General features: G+C 37.3%; 1 protein-coding gene across 1 annotated transcript in view; it reads right to left on the bottom strand.

Moving 5' to 3' along the window:
* Positions 1-1,306: 1,306 nt before the first annotated feature.
* The window catches only part of AFTPH (aftiphilin), a 34,463-nt gene continuing 18,167 nt past the window's right edge, over positions 1,307-17,602 (bottom strand). Inside the window, 4 exon segments of the mRNA XM_010182605.1 lie at positions 1,307-1,796; positions 7,713-7,836; positions 11,727-11,810; positions 13,457-13,517. Of these exon segments, the coding sequence (XP_010180907.1) occupies positions 1,652-1,796; positions 7,713-7,836; positions 11,727-11,810; positions 13,457-13,517 (414 nt within the window). The 3' untranslated portion in view covers positions 1,307-1,651.

Below are 17,602 nucleotides of genomic sequence, written 5' to 3'. Positions count from 1 at the left end.
TCTCAGAACTAGATGTTAACTGATGAACTGGTGGTGACTACTGAACACTTAAAGAGCAGTGCACACAGTAAAGGTTAGACACGGGGAGTCTATGTCCATGCAAAGCACCTTTAAGAAATATCAGTACCCAGAGCATGCCTTACCTGCAGACAGTCCACTGATACCCTCTGAGAGATGTTGCTGGAAGAGCTACAGTGCAAGCTAACATGTTAGGAAACTTAAGTCAACACTACGCTTACATCTTTATTTCTAGCTAAGAAATAGGCAAATCCGGTTGTCCTTTCTCACCACACCAGAATTTTTTACAGCTCAGTATTGCTGATCACTCTGAAGAAGTTTCTAACCCAAAACACTAACATGTCTTGAGCCACATCACCCTATAAGCCAGAAGGCAAGCTGGAGAAAGAAATAAAAGACTACATCATAGCACATTCAAAGAGACAGGACAGTTAAAGAAAAGCCTGCTTCTCGTTCTGCAGGACCCTGCCAGACGAGTTTTGTGGGACTGCTAATGCAGTGCATCAAATTTTACCATCAACAAAAACTCCAATCATGTATACATTCTGTATAAAAAGACAGCAGACTCTATACAAATGTATCTTTTAAATTATTTTATTTTGTGTAAGCTAAAAGGAAATTTACACACTTAAATCTCAAAAGACCTTGGGCATGCACATTGACCTTTTTAGAGGTTCTTCTACATAGCTCTTTTTTTTCCATAGGAATTTCCCCAGACATTTACAACCCATAGTTTTTACTGTATATACAGCCTAAAACCATAGCAATCTATGATTATGTCAATTTTACACTGTGCAAAATCAAACAGGAATAGTGGTACAACAGAACATAAAAATTTTTAACAGGTAAATTTCATTGTAAGACATTCATATAGTTTTGGTCCTTCTTCTCCAAATCAAACTGATTAAAAGCAGACAACCTTCTAATGACCCCCCAAAAATCAAGTGTTTAGACAGTGATCCATAACTGGAACAAGAAGTTACTGACATCATACCTTTCAAAAGGCTATATAGTGACAGAGCCATACTATTGAAATTAAGAACATAAAAGTTGATCAACCAACCAGGGGCAGGGGAGGGGGAAGAAGAAAAGGAAGAATACATGTTAAGCTTGTTGAAACAGAAAAGAAATTACTGGGTTTTAAAGAAACAAAAACTGAAAGCCTGCAAAGGGACAACGTAACCATTTGTTTTTTTCCCAGCAACATGTATTTTAATATACGCAGAAAAGAAAAAGATGCTCAATGCAATCTGAAAACCTTCAAGGGAAACTTCACAGAATGTGAAGATTGAAGTTTTCATTATGTGTTTCTAGGAATTTTTTTAAAACTTTTTAAAGTTTTGTAAGAAGGACACCACCAGTGTATTTCACAAAGACATAAATGTATACACCCCAGCACAACAAAAAGAATAGATCTTCAAAAAGATTTACCCCCAATTATTTACATTTTTCTCTAATATAAATTTAGGACTCCAGTATGTAAATAAATATACATTACTATGTATACCTTTCTAGTGCTGCTTACCAACAAATCATCTGAACTTGATTTTTTTCAATTAAAGCAAGGTTGCTTTTTACGACCCACAGAGGGAAGGAAAAAAAAATCAATAGAAAACGTCCAATTCACATCACTTTAGTCTACCTTTTCTTGGCAGCTTGTTGAAGGTGTTAATGTGGCTGGGAACATCAACACCTTGGCATGCATGAAAGTTAAGTCAGGAAGGCTAGAAATCACCTTGGCAGCCTCTTCACTAAGATGTTCTTCCTTTTTAGGCTTCCTGTTGAGAAGAAAAGAACAAAGTGCATTAATCCAGTACCTGATATCCTTTGAATCACTGAAAGAATCACTGATTGAAGCAACGTTCTGGCAGTTTGTCTCCCATTGACAGGCACTTCTGTAAAGCTACTTGAAGGTAGTCTAATGTTATAATATCTATCTGCCTACCAACACCACTTTTTATGTTAAAAAGTCAGCAAAACATTCCTGAATATTGTTGCAATAAGGAAAAAAAAAGATTGTCTATTCAGATGGTATTTTTTTTTTCCACAACTTTTTTTTTTTTTTAAGTTCCAGAATGTCATTCTGGGACTACTCACTGGAAGAAACAACACTGAAAATATTCTATGGATAAGACAATAGGAGCATTAGTTCTAAACAACGTAAATCCAGTATATTTCAAAATAAAATGGAAAAATCTTGAAAGGACATTAAGAAGATCCTTACTTCTTAATACTTTTAAAAGAAAAAGAAGGTTCTCATGCTGTGTTTCCCATATGACAGTACTCAGAATATACATCAGACCACTCTACATCATGTTCCACAAACCTTTTTTTCCCCCGAGGGCTCATCAGTAGCAAAAGGTAGCTCACAACTTCTAGCTACTTGCTTTGCAGTAGTATGTGTAGCCATAACGATACATACAGCAGTCTGGGAACCACTGGTGTTTACTTTGCCTTTTGGATTATCCACAAGAACTATTGAGTGCAAATGAATAAAGAAGACTGAATCCCATGTTATTTGATTCTCACTATTATGCAAGAAACTCACATTTCTTAAGTAAAATGAAGAGCAGCTCAGACTGCTACAGAAGACCCCTCTCCATGCCCAGACACACATACTTTACACACATCTGGCTTATCTTGAAGAACATTGCGTATTACTAAAAACCACAAGTATTCCAGTTCCAAAAAGGCATCTACTGCACCCTATAATGACATTAGAAATTCTAGCTAAATAAGCTCCCTCATTTTCGGGCCAAAAAGCTGAGTCAAAAGGCTTGAACCAAATAAATTGCCTTTCCCTAGAACACTTTAGAAATTTCCTTTCTATATTTCATCTTAGCTATGACATTTAAACCGAGCTCATATGAGGGCAATCACCACGCTGATCACACAGCAGCACATATTTGTATTTTCTATTGTCAGCACCCATCAGGATTGTTTCCTGAACTGGTAAGAGATGAGGGGGAAGCAAGGCACTATGTGTTTGCTTCAGTAGCAGTCTCAGAATTTCTTAGTTAGGAGAAGTAAAAAAAAAAAAAAAAAAAAAAAAAAAGAAAAAGAGCTGGGGTCAAACCCATCCTTGACATCACTGATCATTGTGTTGACACTGAACTATCACTTTTGTTTGCTACTTGAAATTTCCACTTGATGAAAGAGCTCTCAATGAGGCAGCCTAGATACTCAATCTGACTTTCCTTCACTAGAATAGCAATATTTTCTTTTCTCTGCTGCAGTGGAATTTCATGAGCCACTGACTAGGCAGATTACCAAATTCCAGAGGATAAACAAAGCTGTGTGCTGGATTTACTGAAGGAAGAAGCAGAGCGCCAGTATGTGCCTCCTCTTTTCCAACAACTCCACAATCAGCTCTGTTTGCACTCGAAGGACTATCTCTGAGCTGTTGAAATGTGGTTGTCACCCACCACTGTGTTATCAGCATCTGGTACCACTATTAATAATCACTTACCACAAGCCTCTTAAAGGTACAAACTCCTGGTGATCAAGGACTAACAGCTAACAAAGGAGTGTTTTACAGAAGAAACCAAAGGAAGAGGGCTGACTCAAGAGATTTGCATTAAAAGGAGTTCCTGCAATTGTTATTCAGGCACCGAGATGGAGCTCACACACACCTTGCTATTTATATAACTCTTCCTCTTTTGCTCAAATGTGGCACGCTAAGAAATGGCACTGCTAGGTCCCAGAGGTAGTGCTGCGTTTTATTTGGTGATCATAATGAGGACCCTCATCACAGGAAGATGCTATTGCTCTTGCTGGATTAGCTGGTCTCTGCAACATCACTGCAACACACGCACACCAGTAAGCACCGCCAGATGCAAACGTCACCCAATGACTGAATGATCCCCTCCTGGCTAGAGGACCTTTGCAGTAACTGGTCTACCTGAAGTACTCTGTAAAAAGTATCTATAAAGGACACACCAACATTATTTAACTACTACAAAGTTACAGCTATCGTATAATAGTCTGGTAATCACCTGGTAATGAGGCTTAAACCCCTTTTTAAAATCATCTCAGTGTAGAGAGGGATGAGACAGCCTGAAGTCTCCATTCCTCAATGGAGAGAGACAGGTTCCTCTAGAAGACAATAAAACTGGAACCTGTAAGTACCTTTTCTGGATAACAGCCAGCACCTTCAGCGGCAAATATCACCAGAGCAAACCTAAAGTAGTACTCACAAACTCTTTAAACTTAAAAGCTGAAGTAGCATCATCACTGCAGATTGTTTGTATCATTAAAACTTACCAGATTATCTAATAACTGTGATGCCTCTTGACTGAGGCAAGAGAAAGAACCATGTCAGGTTCATTAATTTCAGCCATGACTTCTGCTGAAGGTGTTCCCACTGTCAAGAGATTATTTTGCTAAACCTTGGTCTGTGGGGGCCACTGCAAAACTTCTACTCATGCACTCTTAATTTCTAGCTACCATGGCTTACAGAACGGACACTCAAGTGGATTGTCAGTGGCAGCTGTACTACCTCTGTCTGCTCTGGAACCAGAACTTTTGATTACTAAACCATTAAAGGACACAACCGTGGCTCAAAACAGGGTCTCTGCCTATTCAGGTGTTAAAACTACCTTGTACAACGCTTCACCCCCATCCATCTCTTCTCTTGCACTAGGTAACAGTTCCTCACAAGACAGAAGGGATGCCCTTACCCAAGCAAAAGCAAATAATTTCAAGTCCCTCTACCTATTGGCATGAAATTTCCTTTCCAAAAGCATGCTAACACTAACCTGCAAGAAATTAGCCAGACTGACAGGCAGGAAAGTTGCTGAAAGAAAATTTAGCAAGAAATAGGGAATGTTTTGTCGATGCAGCACCGACACCTCACTGTTCTGTTTTACATTCCAAGCCCTTCCTGCAGCACTCAATTCCTTCAGTACTTCACAGTCACCTCTCATGTTTGCAAAGGGCTTTGTGGATAGCACCAGCAAGGCCACACTCCAGTAGCAACAATGAGCTGATTAGAGAAATGCACTTAAAATCATTCTGTAATTAAGGGTTAGCCTGCTCCATCCAACACTGCCCACAAGGAGAATTTCCAGATTAAAATAGTTTTGGCCATTACTTGAAAAGTTATCAGTGCTCTGCTTTCCTTCAAAAAGACAGCAGATAAGCTTTTGATCTCTGCCAATTCTACAGAACTGGGCAAGGCTGCAGAGCCTCCCTGGGTGGAAGTTGCACTGGATCCCTGACCTTCAACACTTACTGCTGCTGTCAAGGTTTCAGACTCAAGCTGAGGGGGAAGTCTCCCCTCCTCTTCCAACGCTTTCCTTCTGAGAAAATTACTTTCCAACTTCAAGAGATCAGTTTGCAAGCAAATGATGGAGCTAGTTCAGATAAAGATGACTCCTCACATGGCTTCCCTACAGCTGAACAATGGTATTTTCACTCTAAACATTATCCTCAAAGATCCTGAGAACAGACAAGTTACAGACAGACCTAGGATAATCTAAGCACAACTGAAGTTGTCCCTGGCCACATTTTCCCTAATCAGTTATCATGAATGGCTAACAGTCTGTGTTTTCAGGCTCATGCATGAATGTCACCTTCACTGAACTGGCTGGACCCAGCCACTCCTATTTTAAAGTCTCTAGTTCATGAAAAAATAATATACAAATTTTAAAAGAAAAATAAGTTCATTAGGAAAAGCTAACATACTGCAACATATGTGGCATGCTGTTGAGATAAGACCTTCTTATATCTGAGGGTCTCTAGGTTGAAAAACAGAAAAACAGACTGCTTTGCTTTTGGAGAGCATGAAATCAGAAAAGAAAAACACACTTGAAATTTTTAAAATTCAGAGTTGACAAAAAACATACAGAAAGTTTTGAATACTGAAAACAGCTGCTTTAAAACAGCTAATCCTTGTGTGTGCCTGAATTCAAGTGCCAAGTCTGAGGTCTCGGGCTCTCTCAACAGCCCAATACATGGCCACAGCACAGATCTAGAACCTCTTCCCATCAGGAAGCAATGCTCTCTAGAACAGGGGAAGAATTTTGACATCTGGATAAAGAGCTTTAACAGCACAAGTAAAAGTTTTCAAGTGCACCACGGAAACATTGGGAAAAATCCCAAACACTGCATATCAAAAACCAACAATACTGCAAAATGAAGGTCAACTTTTATTTAAGCAAAGCAGTTTTCCCCATTACATTTTTCTTTGCAAAGAAAAAGTAAGCTAAGACAAAAAACAAGCAAGCAGGTACAAATCTGAGTGGAAATAAAATGATGATACATTTGGAGTTTGTGTGTCCTGATGTGAATTTGTAGTTAGTTTTAAGTTCGACTTGGAAGATATTATACAAATATTTCAACTGTAACTATGTTTTCTAATTAGCAAAAGCCAAACTTGCCAACTAGTGCATCTTCAGAAAGAGTATATGCACTCCATGGATAGAAAAATAGGCAATCCAGAAGCTGAGACAGAAGAATCAGCATTGAAGTGGGGAGTTCCCTCTACTGGTTCTCCCTTGAAATGTCATGACTTGTTGGTCTTTTTTATTCAATTTTCACCGCAGGAGCATGTTTTAGAAGGGCTCTTTAAAATTACAGCTTTAGTAATTTTAAGAAAGTCAGCTATCTCCCACTACTACAAATCACTATGTTTGCCACAACTCTTCAACCACGCCTACTCTCCAAGTGCTATGCTGCACAGAAAGGCATCCATGTAGTTTTAGAGTGCTGAATAAACTCCAAAGTTCACTTATCAGTGAGGATATGTTACTATCTATTAGTTGCAAAGCAACTAATTATGTATTGCATGTTGAGGCATGCAATTCCTAAACAACAGGAACATTTTACTTGGTAAAAATCACCCAGCGATTCTTTTAATGGGCACATGCATTAATTACATGTTAAGACAGTCCAGAATTCTTCTGCTAAGATACACCTTCAAAAAAAAACCAACCAACCAAACAATGCAAAGACTACAGGCTTATAAATGGAGAGCCTACTCTGTACCCATTCAAGAAAGACATTTGACACTTAAAGCCTTTATATAGGTTCTACCTCCAAAAAAAGTACAGAAGAACTTCACATGTCATCTATGAAGCAGAAAGGACATCTTAAACTAACTTCACACTCGTTCCTTAACTTGCAACACCAAAACATATCTGATGTTTGGTCACTGAAGCTTTGACAGGTGCTAGAAATACATGGGAAGGGATAAATATTGTCATAATTATTAATCACTGATCATTTTACTTGTGGAACATCATCACAGAATGCATTGGGTTGGAAGGGACCTTTAAAGGCCAACTAGTCAAACCCAACATTCCATACCCATAAATTACACAGAGGGCTCAGGAGAGTCTTCTGTCAAAGTCCTGGGTCACTGAGCTGTGGGATTCAGTTTACCCTTCCATTCTCGGGAATCAGCCTTGCTCTTCAGGAAGTTGCTTCCTCCAGTTCAGTCTTTGGCTCCAGCTTTCAACTTATGTCCTGGTGACCGTATTCTTTCAGCCCAGGAACTGAAAGAATCACCCACCTTATTCTAGAGTTAACATGAGATATGAACTACATATGTACTATGAATTTCATACTTAAATTTATTTATTAAATTTAAGCCTTTTGATCACTCAAGAACTTCTGACTTAAAATAGCACATGCATTCACTCCTCACATTTTGTGCCACCCATAGAAAAAGAAAAAAAGCACAGAGTATTTACCTTGTGGACGTGCTTGCCTTCTCCACTGTGGACATGAGTCTTGCGAAGGCATCAGTCACTCTGTTGCTTGCATTGGAAGTTTCCAGTTTTGAGGTTGTCAATTCATACAACTCAGGATCCACACCTTATAGTATAAAATGATAATCAGTGATGGTTGGAGGCAAGCAGAGCCATAATTAGCTACAGACAAACTCGCTAGAGACTGTTTTCTGTAAACATCTGAATACTTTTTAATTTCAAGACACATGAAAAGAACATGACAGAACATGTCTGCATTTCTGAACCACCACCCTCTCTCCTCTTTCAGCAGCTTTTATAGTTGTACTACAAAACACACATATAATGGATCAAGTCTGGCATACAAGGTCTCAGTCTAAGAGTAAACAAAACAAACTTGATTTACTTTTTAGAGTGAAACACCTGTAGAAATGTCACCTATGTTAAAACAGATTGTTTCAATTACTTCATCACAACTGTTTGTAATAAAAGAATGCTGCACGTTTACAGGGAACAACTCTTTAACAGGAGATTACACACAACACGGGCATGCATTAGAGTGCATTTAGTATCTTGCTTTTCACAAGAGGTTGTGTTAAAATTTTCAAGTGAGGAAAAGCAGCTTTTATGATACATACAAGTGGAATGGCATTTAAAAAGTTACGCTATACTTATATGTATAATGCTACCAAAACTTTTACTCTATGCTCCCTTTTCATCTGTCAATTATTTACAAAGCATCAAGTATCTGGATGTTTCGGCCTTGATTTTCTAGTTTCATACATGTTGCAAGTGGATTTCAAATTTTACCAGCAGAGGTCATTCTGAAAACAAAGCAAACAGTGGAAATCTGCATCCAAAAAAAATAGATATGTATGGGTGAAATTCTACCTGTTTGATATCAAGCATCACATCTGTAGACACTAAGTATGTTTTTTAGACACTAAGTATGTTTTTTAGATACTAAGTATGTAAAAAAGTCTTCAGGAATAAGAATTATCACAATAAATCAAGAGGAAACGGTTACAACACATTTTGTTGCTCAGAAGCATTTTAAATTGGTGATATTCCTCTAGTTACAGTTTCAGCTATTTTATAATTTATAATTAATGAGTTTAAATGAAGCATGCTTATGTGCCGTCCACAATTTTAAATGTTTTTCAAAAATAGTGTAGAATTGTTGTATGGAATTTGTTGTGTTCTAAGCAAGTGTAACACTAATGCCAGCTGGTTTGGACAACACAGAAGCATTTCCTACTACTGCAGAAGAAACGTGTCAACTACTTGGGACATGACGGCCCCATGTAGCTACCGAATATAAAACCAGCATTTATAAACTGATGTGCTGATGATCTTAGTCCGTTTACTTGCCTGGACCAAGACACTTTTAGAAGCACTCCTGAAATACCAAAAGAATACTAGACAAAAATAGGCACCTGTGCCTACTGTCCTGCCCTTTCCACCCGGTAACTGAAGTACTATGTGTGCAAACAGATGAGATTCATAATCCTCACGCCTGCTTTGCATGAATTCTCCCCAAGCAATGTCTTGACCATTCGTCATTTCTGCACAAGTTAAGTGTTAGGAACCTATGCCAAGCAAAAAGTAAAATTAAGAAAATCACCTGGTTAAGCTGCAGGAACTGTGGGGAAATATTTCCTCCATTTAATATAAGTTCATTAGAAATTAAACAGATCTCCTTTCAACCTGTATTTCCCAAGTCTGGATTTTCAAAGTTAGTTTCATCCAGTTTCATAAAAAACATCAAAACAGGTACTGTCCTGAGACCAGTATACCAAGACTTTAAGTACTGTCAGATGTTTACAGAATTTGGAAATAGGAGAAAGTCCAGCTATTTCATAAAATATCCACTTTCAAACAGGGAGAGGAAGATTTGAAGAAATACACTTTGACTTGCAGAAGCCTGCGAAATCCCATTAAGGTACGAATGGTAAAACTAATTGAAACGAGAAGTTCTTTGACATGCAACTCAGCAACAAATGTTAAATGCAACCTTGTAAGTTACATCATTTAGATATTCACATTTACGGTCCTGAATTCATTTTCATTGTAGTGCGATGTCACTGCTCAATTTTTGTTCTTTAGGCACCTCTTACTCAGCTACATTTGTTAAACTATCAACGTGAAAAATAAAACAATACACTAAATCTGTAGGAACACACTAGAAATTAGTAACTCCCTATAAAGTGCAAATTTATTAAATTTATTGTAGCTACTGATGAAATCAGATTAAGAATACAGTGTAGATCTAGAGTAAATGGGATTAAGGTCTCCAAAGAAAAAACTTCTATTACTTAGAAAAGGTTGGTTTTTAAGCCAAAAGATCTAACAAATTCCCTTTCAATTACTTTAGTTATTTTAAAGGTTGCATATTCTCTATTTTATTCAAATGATTAGAGAGTATTTAAGGAAAGCACTGCAAAACCTTAATGAGATAGTGAAGGAAAGTTAGCCAACCAAACCCCACACAAAGCTCCTAAACAGGCACACAAACACACGAGCTGCAAGCCAAGAAACAAACGACTTTCCCAGAAACAAGTCAGGAGGAAAGAAAAGCCAAATAAAACAAAAATAAACCACCAAACCCAAAAATCTGCACTATAAGGCATACCAGGGAAGGTGATAATACCTGTAACTTCATGAAACAGCAACAACATAAAAAAAAGCAATAAAAGGCTAATAGAGTACCCCTCCAATAATCACTTCATGTGTGTGCACCATCAGGGCACAAGACCGTACCCGACTGCATGGGTACTGATGCCTTCTGCGTCAGCAGACTTGCACTCACTTTACAAAAGGATCTGTAAGACTCCAGTGTCCTGAATTTGCTACCAGTCACTCACGACAAACCTGCCATTTTTCACCTGGGAATGGCATTTCTCAAGGGTGGAATAAAAAGACTTGGAATGCGATGCCGCAAAATTGTCTTCAATGATCTGCATTCAAAACTAAAAAGCAGGGGTTTTTGTTTTTGTTTTGTTTGGGTTTTTGTTGTTGTTGTTTATTTTAAATAAAATACAAGAATAAGCAAATATCTGATATGTGGAAAAACCCCAAACCTCTTAAAATTTGGGTTTAAAAAAAATTTAAATCACTAAGAGGGGAAAAAACCCCATCCTAAGAAGAAAGTGATTATCGTGGCTTCAGGCACTGTATTCGAAGAGTATTTGCCTTATCTACTTAACCTATGCACTAGGATAAACCCCCAAAATATCCCCTTAAATTCCTGCAGAAATTTATTTTAAGTGTAGGCTTTCACAAGCTCGCACAAAATACTCAGAGCATGTCAAAACCATGTGATAAGTGAATTAAATTACTTTTACATATTATTCAGTGGAGACAGTGGTGTTTTCATCTCCTTTTTAAGGGAGTAAGTTGCAGATGAAGTGCTCTGGTTTTATAACTGACCTTCCTGAACTTCTTGTGTCCCACAAACATGCAACTATCCTTGTTTTCCATTATGAATGTTGTTAAAACACTTTTTTCACTTTATCATTCATGTTAGTTCACACACACACACACACACACATTAACAGCAACCAGTGGGGCTGTGATAGGTTAAACCTCATAACTTTATATTGATAACTTCAAAATAACAGTATAATTCTGTAATTTGGAGACACTAATTCAGAAGAAGGATCAAGCCTCAATTTTTTTGCATTGCCACATCTACAGCATTTTTCATTTTTTCAATTTTTAGCTTTCAAATTTTCCCCATTTGAAACAAGTGTTTTAACATCTTATCTGCAAGAGCATGAGAGCCATTCATTCTTCCAGCATGTGACAAAGACAGAGCTGACAGTACCTTTTAAATACTTCACACTCGATACAAAACATCAGAAAAACAACACAGATAAAAGGAAAAATGCCGTAGAAAGACATTTTAGAGAAACACGGTGTAAAATTTCTCCTTGTTTATAGGAAAGTCAAGTGATGTGCTCATGCTTTTAGTAAGTCATTGTAATATTACATTTGTGGTTTTAACACTCTGCTGACCTGGGATTGTGGTGGTGCTGCTAGAGCTACTGTCATCCACGGGCCCAAAGAAATCAAGGTTCAGAAGAGTGGAACCTCCACTAGCTTGAAATTCAGTGACCGTGTTGGTAGGCAGCCATATAGAAGGTAAGCCAAGGGAGGGGTTTATGTGTAAAAAGGGGTAAGACACACACTTGAACATGCAAGTTATAATTAGTACTCAGTACGCAATTTAAAAATTGACATGAAAACAATGCTTACAGTATTAGTTTGTACCTTCTAAAATGTTAACAACTTAATTCAGTGCACATTTCCTCATGTACAATGCAGCAAGGAAATCAACACTAGTAACTTTAAAATAGATATATTTATTTCAATCTAGAAATGAAAGAGAACCAGCACGACTCAGAGAGAAAGATGTGATCAGTTAAAGGGAAACAATATATAGGTCGATTGATAGTTAGGACATAGTGGGCTTTTTCTCCCCTCATAGCTATTCTTTGATCAGGAAGACTCAGCAGATCCCCAAACAGCAAAGAACAACAACAAAAAAAATCTTTAAGGTTTTATTTAGCAGCTTTAAGCTATTAATTATCATTATCTTAAAGCAGCATGAACACAGGGTAACAAATGCCATTCTCATATCCAGTTCCTCACTGGTAAATTATACTGTTCCCCTTTAGTACTAAAACAAACCAAACCAAGATACATTTTAAAGAAGTTGTTTGTTAAAAAGCAAGCATGATGATTGACTGAAGTAATAAGACACCAGACAACAGCAAAAGGGTCCATCCAGGCTTTCCTTCAGCACCATGATATTGCTATCCAAACTCAACATCCCACATGTTCTGAAACAACACCAAGAGCAACACCACTGCAGTAAAAGATGCAGTTTATTTTAGCCTACTTTTGAACAACTTATGTGTCATGAATTAATTGCTGTTAGGTGGCTCCTCATAAAGGTATCCGTTTCTTTACAGGCTTCTAGTCTGTCAATCAAACAAGTTTCCAAAACTTGTTTTATTTCCCTTGTATGCACTCACATTTCTGAGACTGAAGGCGGTGGCACAAGTCACTTTACTATTAAAATAGACATATGTGAAGGGTCTTTTATGTGATAACTATATATACATTTACAGATACAAATAAGTTTGTAGCTACCTCTTTAATTTAATATATTTGCTATAATTAGCTCTTGAGTGTAAGCAAAAATGATAACAGATTAAGTCACCTTTTTGGAATATAAAATTATCAGTAAATTTGAAAACTTTCAGCTCAAGAAGTGTATCTTTTGCAAACAGTTTGAGGTTAAAATATTGTGCTTTGAAGTAGCCACTATACACAAGTTTGTCAAAGGATGTCTAAAGAGATAGTTCATTGGTGAAAAATACTTTAAGAAGTAAAACTCGTCAATCTAAAATGCTCATTTGTTCAGAGTTCCATTATAATCTGCAGTTTTACATTAAGAAGTGTTAATATTGCCACTGTGTCGCTAGCATATGGCAGGAATCTAAAACAGTATTTAACTTAGTATTTTTCAGACTACATAATACTTCTTGTAGGGGCACAGTTAATCAGAAAGAAAGCCTGAATTTCCAAAGTTAGGAGTAAGAAATAAATATTATATATATTTTAATATATATGTGTGTGTGTGTATATTTTAAAAAATAATCAGCAGATAGATGTTTGTCTGAACTTTGTAGCTTTCTTATCTCTAGCTCTGGTGCTAGAGGCTCTACGGAGAGACGTACCATCTAAAGGGTTAGTAAGGCCACTGCTACTCCAGTCAAACTGGACAGGTGGTAGAGATTCCTAGAGTTGAAAAGTCAGAAATCAGATTTTATAGTCAGTTCAGGTTACAACAATGCAAAGCAGTTCAAACAACAGATTGTTTAGCATCTAAATACGCAAAAAAGACAACTGAATGAGCAAGCCCCAATTTTTGAGAGGTACATATTTTCATAATATGCACTAAAGATTTAAAGCAGATTTGTTCTACCTCAGGAAGTCTCATTAAGTTCTAAACAGTAAGGATTAGGTAACTTCTAACCCAAATAGGATTTGCAAATTAACTAAAACACATGAATTGGATAAAAAACCTTAAGACATAATTGAAAGTTAAAATACTACTACTTTCATGGAAGACATGGCATTTTGCATAAAAGTTACAAATACACAATTATAGGGCAAATTTAGAATAGGGTTATTAATGTCTATACATACATGCTTTGTTCTGATCATATATAAAATCAGTTATCTACCATCAAAACAGCCTATGAGTATTTTGGTTTGTTTTAAAGAGACATAATCCCCACACATGAAAGACAAACTATCAACACCCATCCCACCCCCTTACAGAAAACATCCTGTGACCCATTATCCTTTATACATAACAAACCATTGCTAACAATGCTGGAACAAACAGAGCATGGAAATGCTGACTCCTCCTGGGAGCCCATCCTTCCTTTTTCATTGCCTCTTGTCAAGTCTCCCGCACACACACAGGTAAAATCAAGCAAGCAGCAGGGCCCATGCTTTACAGGGAAAGTGTGCTCAGGTGCAGTATAACTTGCAAGTGCTGCCCTCCTGTATTCTCAGGACACAGACTGATGGGACAGTGTCAAAAGTGTCTGAAATAAGTTGATCTTTCTACTTCTGTGCACTACATTTCTGCTCTCTCCCCAGTGAAGTCAATTGTCAAGAAGCACAGGGAAAGACGTGCCTTCAGTTTCTAACCTGTACCTTCTCTTTGCTTGCATAGAAAGTCAGACTTCTTTTTTTTTAAAAAAACTGTTGGCTAAAACGCTGAAAAAATACGCAGGTTCACAAATCAAGACTGTAGCAACCTGAGCTAGTTTTGTACAATTAAGCTAACTAAGAGGCTTTTGATAAGTGACAGATGTTTACAGAAAGAAAAATGAAGGGAGCTGGAGATTTCTGTATTTATGTATAGTAAAAGCCTTGCCTAGAAAAACTCTTACTACCTAATGACTTGGAAATATTTCCAGTACTGAGCACAACTAGAACAGTATGCACTCAGAGCTTAAGGAGCAAATGCTATACTTTTTACTTTGCTTTAGTAACAAACATCATGACATTGAAATGATTCACATGGAAACACAATGTTAGCAGTGTGGACGCTACATCTGATGATGTATTGATCCCTGTCAGCAGCAGCTTGTTTAAAGTTTGTCATATTTAAAATATATTAACATTAAAAGGGGTTTGTACAAGGGAAAAAAAATAGAGGCAAATATGACAATTTAGAAGCTTTCTGCCCTGAGGAAAGTGAACTCAAATTGAAACAAAACAGCTTCCTACCAACTCTCACTTACTGAGGAAAACACCCACTACCTTTCATGTCAGAAGACTGAGTCGGGATTGATGAGTGGGACAGAATCGCATTGAAATGATGGCTAAGCTTTTCCTTTTAATGACTACTTGATTCTCAAATTTGCCAAGGAGAAGACAAAGAATGGGTTTAATTCTTTCTAAAATGGTGAGGGGAAAAAAAAAAATCTGACTCCAAATCAGTAAGAGTAAACTAAGTATATTAGTCTGCTCTGTGGGATGAGGCCATTCTGCTGACTTCAGATGCTTGTAAAAGAGAGCGGTGGCAACTAAAGCAGAGCCCATCTATGCAGGATGCTGGCAAGCCCTGGTCTAGACAACAGCAAACGAAGTTAAAGGAGAGGGCAGAGGCAAAAGCCAATTAAACAGAAAGGAAACATTTTCTCTTTCTAGAAACCTTGGCCCTAAGAAAACTAAATACACTGGACACCTAAACACAGCATTGAAACCTTAGACAATGGGAACATGCCTTGCAAATGGGAACAGAACGTTTTGTCTTTCAGAGACTGGAAGTTACTGCATTTATAGCCATTATTTTAATAACATGCTTTAAGGAAAAACACCAAATCTAAAAGGATATTGAAGATCAGGGCAAACTACTCTTCCTCCTCCCTCCATCTTAGATTACAGGACACGGTACAGAAATGGAAAAGTATACACAGCTGTCAGAGCACTACTCTGAATTATAAGGAAGTGAGAAGGAGGAAACTAAAATGCCTGCTGGTTTTACTGCATCATATTTTATTTTGACAGAAGTGAGAGATGTTTTCACACAGTAATTTTAGAGTGGTATTATGTGAAAGCTTTTATAATCCAAAGGAGTAAAACCAAAATGTTTGTCTCTGTGCCAATAATTACCCAAAGAAAATTAAACAAAGAAAAAAAAGGAAGTATTTTGCTGTCTTAAAGCTGGGGGAAAAACACAAAGCTTGTAATAGAAATATAATATCAATATTTAGATAGATCCCACAAAAGAGCATTATAAATATTTCAGAAAAAGGGTTACATGGAAGTAATTAATACATTTCACTGTACGTATTCATTAGCAAAATTACAATAGTTCTGAAAATTATTTTTCTCAGACACCACCTTCAAGCAACTGTCACATCTGATACAGTAGCAAGTGCTGCAATATCTCTTACCTGCAAATCTCTCTCTCTTACTTTGTCAACAAAGCTACACATATTCTTGGATCTTTCTCGTATGTATAACTGGAAAGCAGTTCCATGATGCTGCCTTTGGCTGGTGGCCAATAATATGATAGTTTGCATCTGTCATTGTTAGAAGCCCTGATGGTCCCTCATGTAATTAAAAGTGTTTTTAAAGACTGTCACCTCAGGGGGGTTAATTAAGGTTCAGTCCCTAATAGCCAGCAAGTGAAAGATATGTACTTCTACTATAACTTGATCTCTAATTCAGTAGCTTACATGCACTCAGACGTGCTGTAATAAGTATTCACAGAACTACTTGTAGTTTTCTTCTAGAAAGGTCAGGGTCACTGAAGATTTCTATTCAAATATAAAACTTACCAAGCAAAGCTAGGCAGGTAAGAAATCCCAAAGTCATCTTATATGCTGGAACAAAGCTTCCACTGAACTCTACTAAAGAAACATCCCAAATAGAGAGAAGAGGATGCTTTGAAGCAATACCCAAAGAGGAGAAATATCTAGAGAACATTTTGCAAAAAAGCCAAAGAGAAGAAAGTAAAATAAACTTTAAAACCACAGTAGCCAGAGAACAGTATCAAAGCAAGAGAAAGCAGTCAAAACTGACTTCAGACAACAGCCTTTTTAACCAACCACTGGAATATATTTTGATCACACTGCCTGAAGACTTGGCCATGATGTAGAAGCCCACTATAGCAGATGCTGTAAACCAGCAGAGAAGGGTACCTATCTCAGCTCTCACAATCAAAGGTTGCCTGTTTGAGCAGCCACTCTTTCTCACACCTGATAGGGCCTTTTACTTCAGACCTGCAAAGGCTTTGAGACACCATGCTTAGATAAAAGCAACAGTAATCAGGGGATTATTCCATATTCTGTCTACTGCCTTACAGTTATGAGCACAGAGAAATAAAGGCCTGAATTGTCAAGATAAACAACAGATCAAAGAATTTAGGCACTACCTTCAAATGTAAACCAGAACAAGTTTACAAAACTCACCTTCGTACACTAACCAATGTGACAGATCAGTCAGTAACTTAACTTGTTTGAGGGGTGAAATCACAATTTTGAAAATCTTGTCTTTACAGCTTAAATGGAAATGTGCCCACTGTATTTCCAAAGCCTAACTAACCCAGTGAGATCCTCTGCAGGGAAGGAAGCCAAAGCATACAGAGTTTATATAATAACTGGGAAAAATCATTACAGTGTATTTGCTGCTTTTTTGCTCATTCTTTTGATTTCTAATGCTTTCTCTTTTACATCTCTGCATGCTTTCCTCCGTTTGCCTACAAACAAAAAAACTAAGGAGGCATTTCTGTGTTTATACAAATGTTCTTTCCACTCCTACTGTTGCATCATCACAGCCTTTCTTCCAAAAACCTT

The sequence above is a fragment of the Mesitornis unicolor genome, unplaced genomic scaffold (genome assembly GCF_000695765.1).
Source record: "Mesitornis unicolor isolate BGI_N332 unplaced genomic scaffold, ASM69576v1 scaffold46934, whole genome shotgun sequence".
NCBI lineage: Eukaryota > Metazoa > Chordata > Aves > Mesitornithiformes > Mesitornithidae > Mesitornis > Mesitornis unicolor.
The sequence above is the reverse complement of the archived record's forward strand: the minus strand, read 5'-3'. Positions and strand labels throughout refer to the sequence as shown.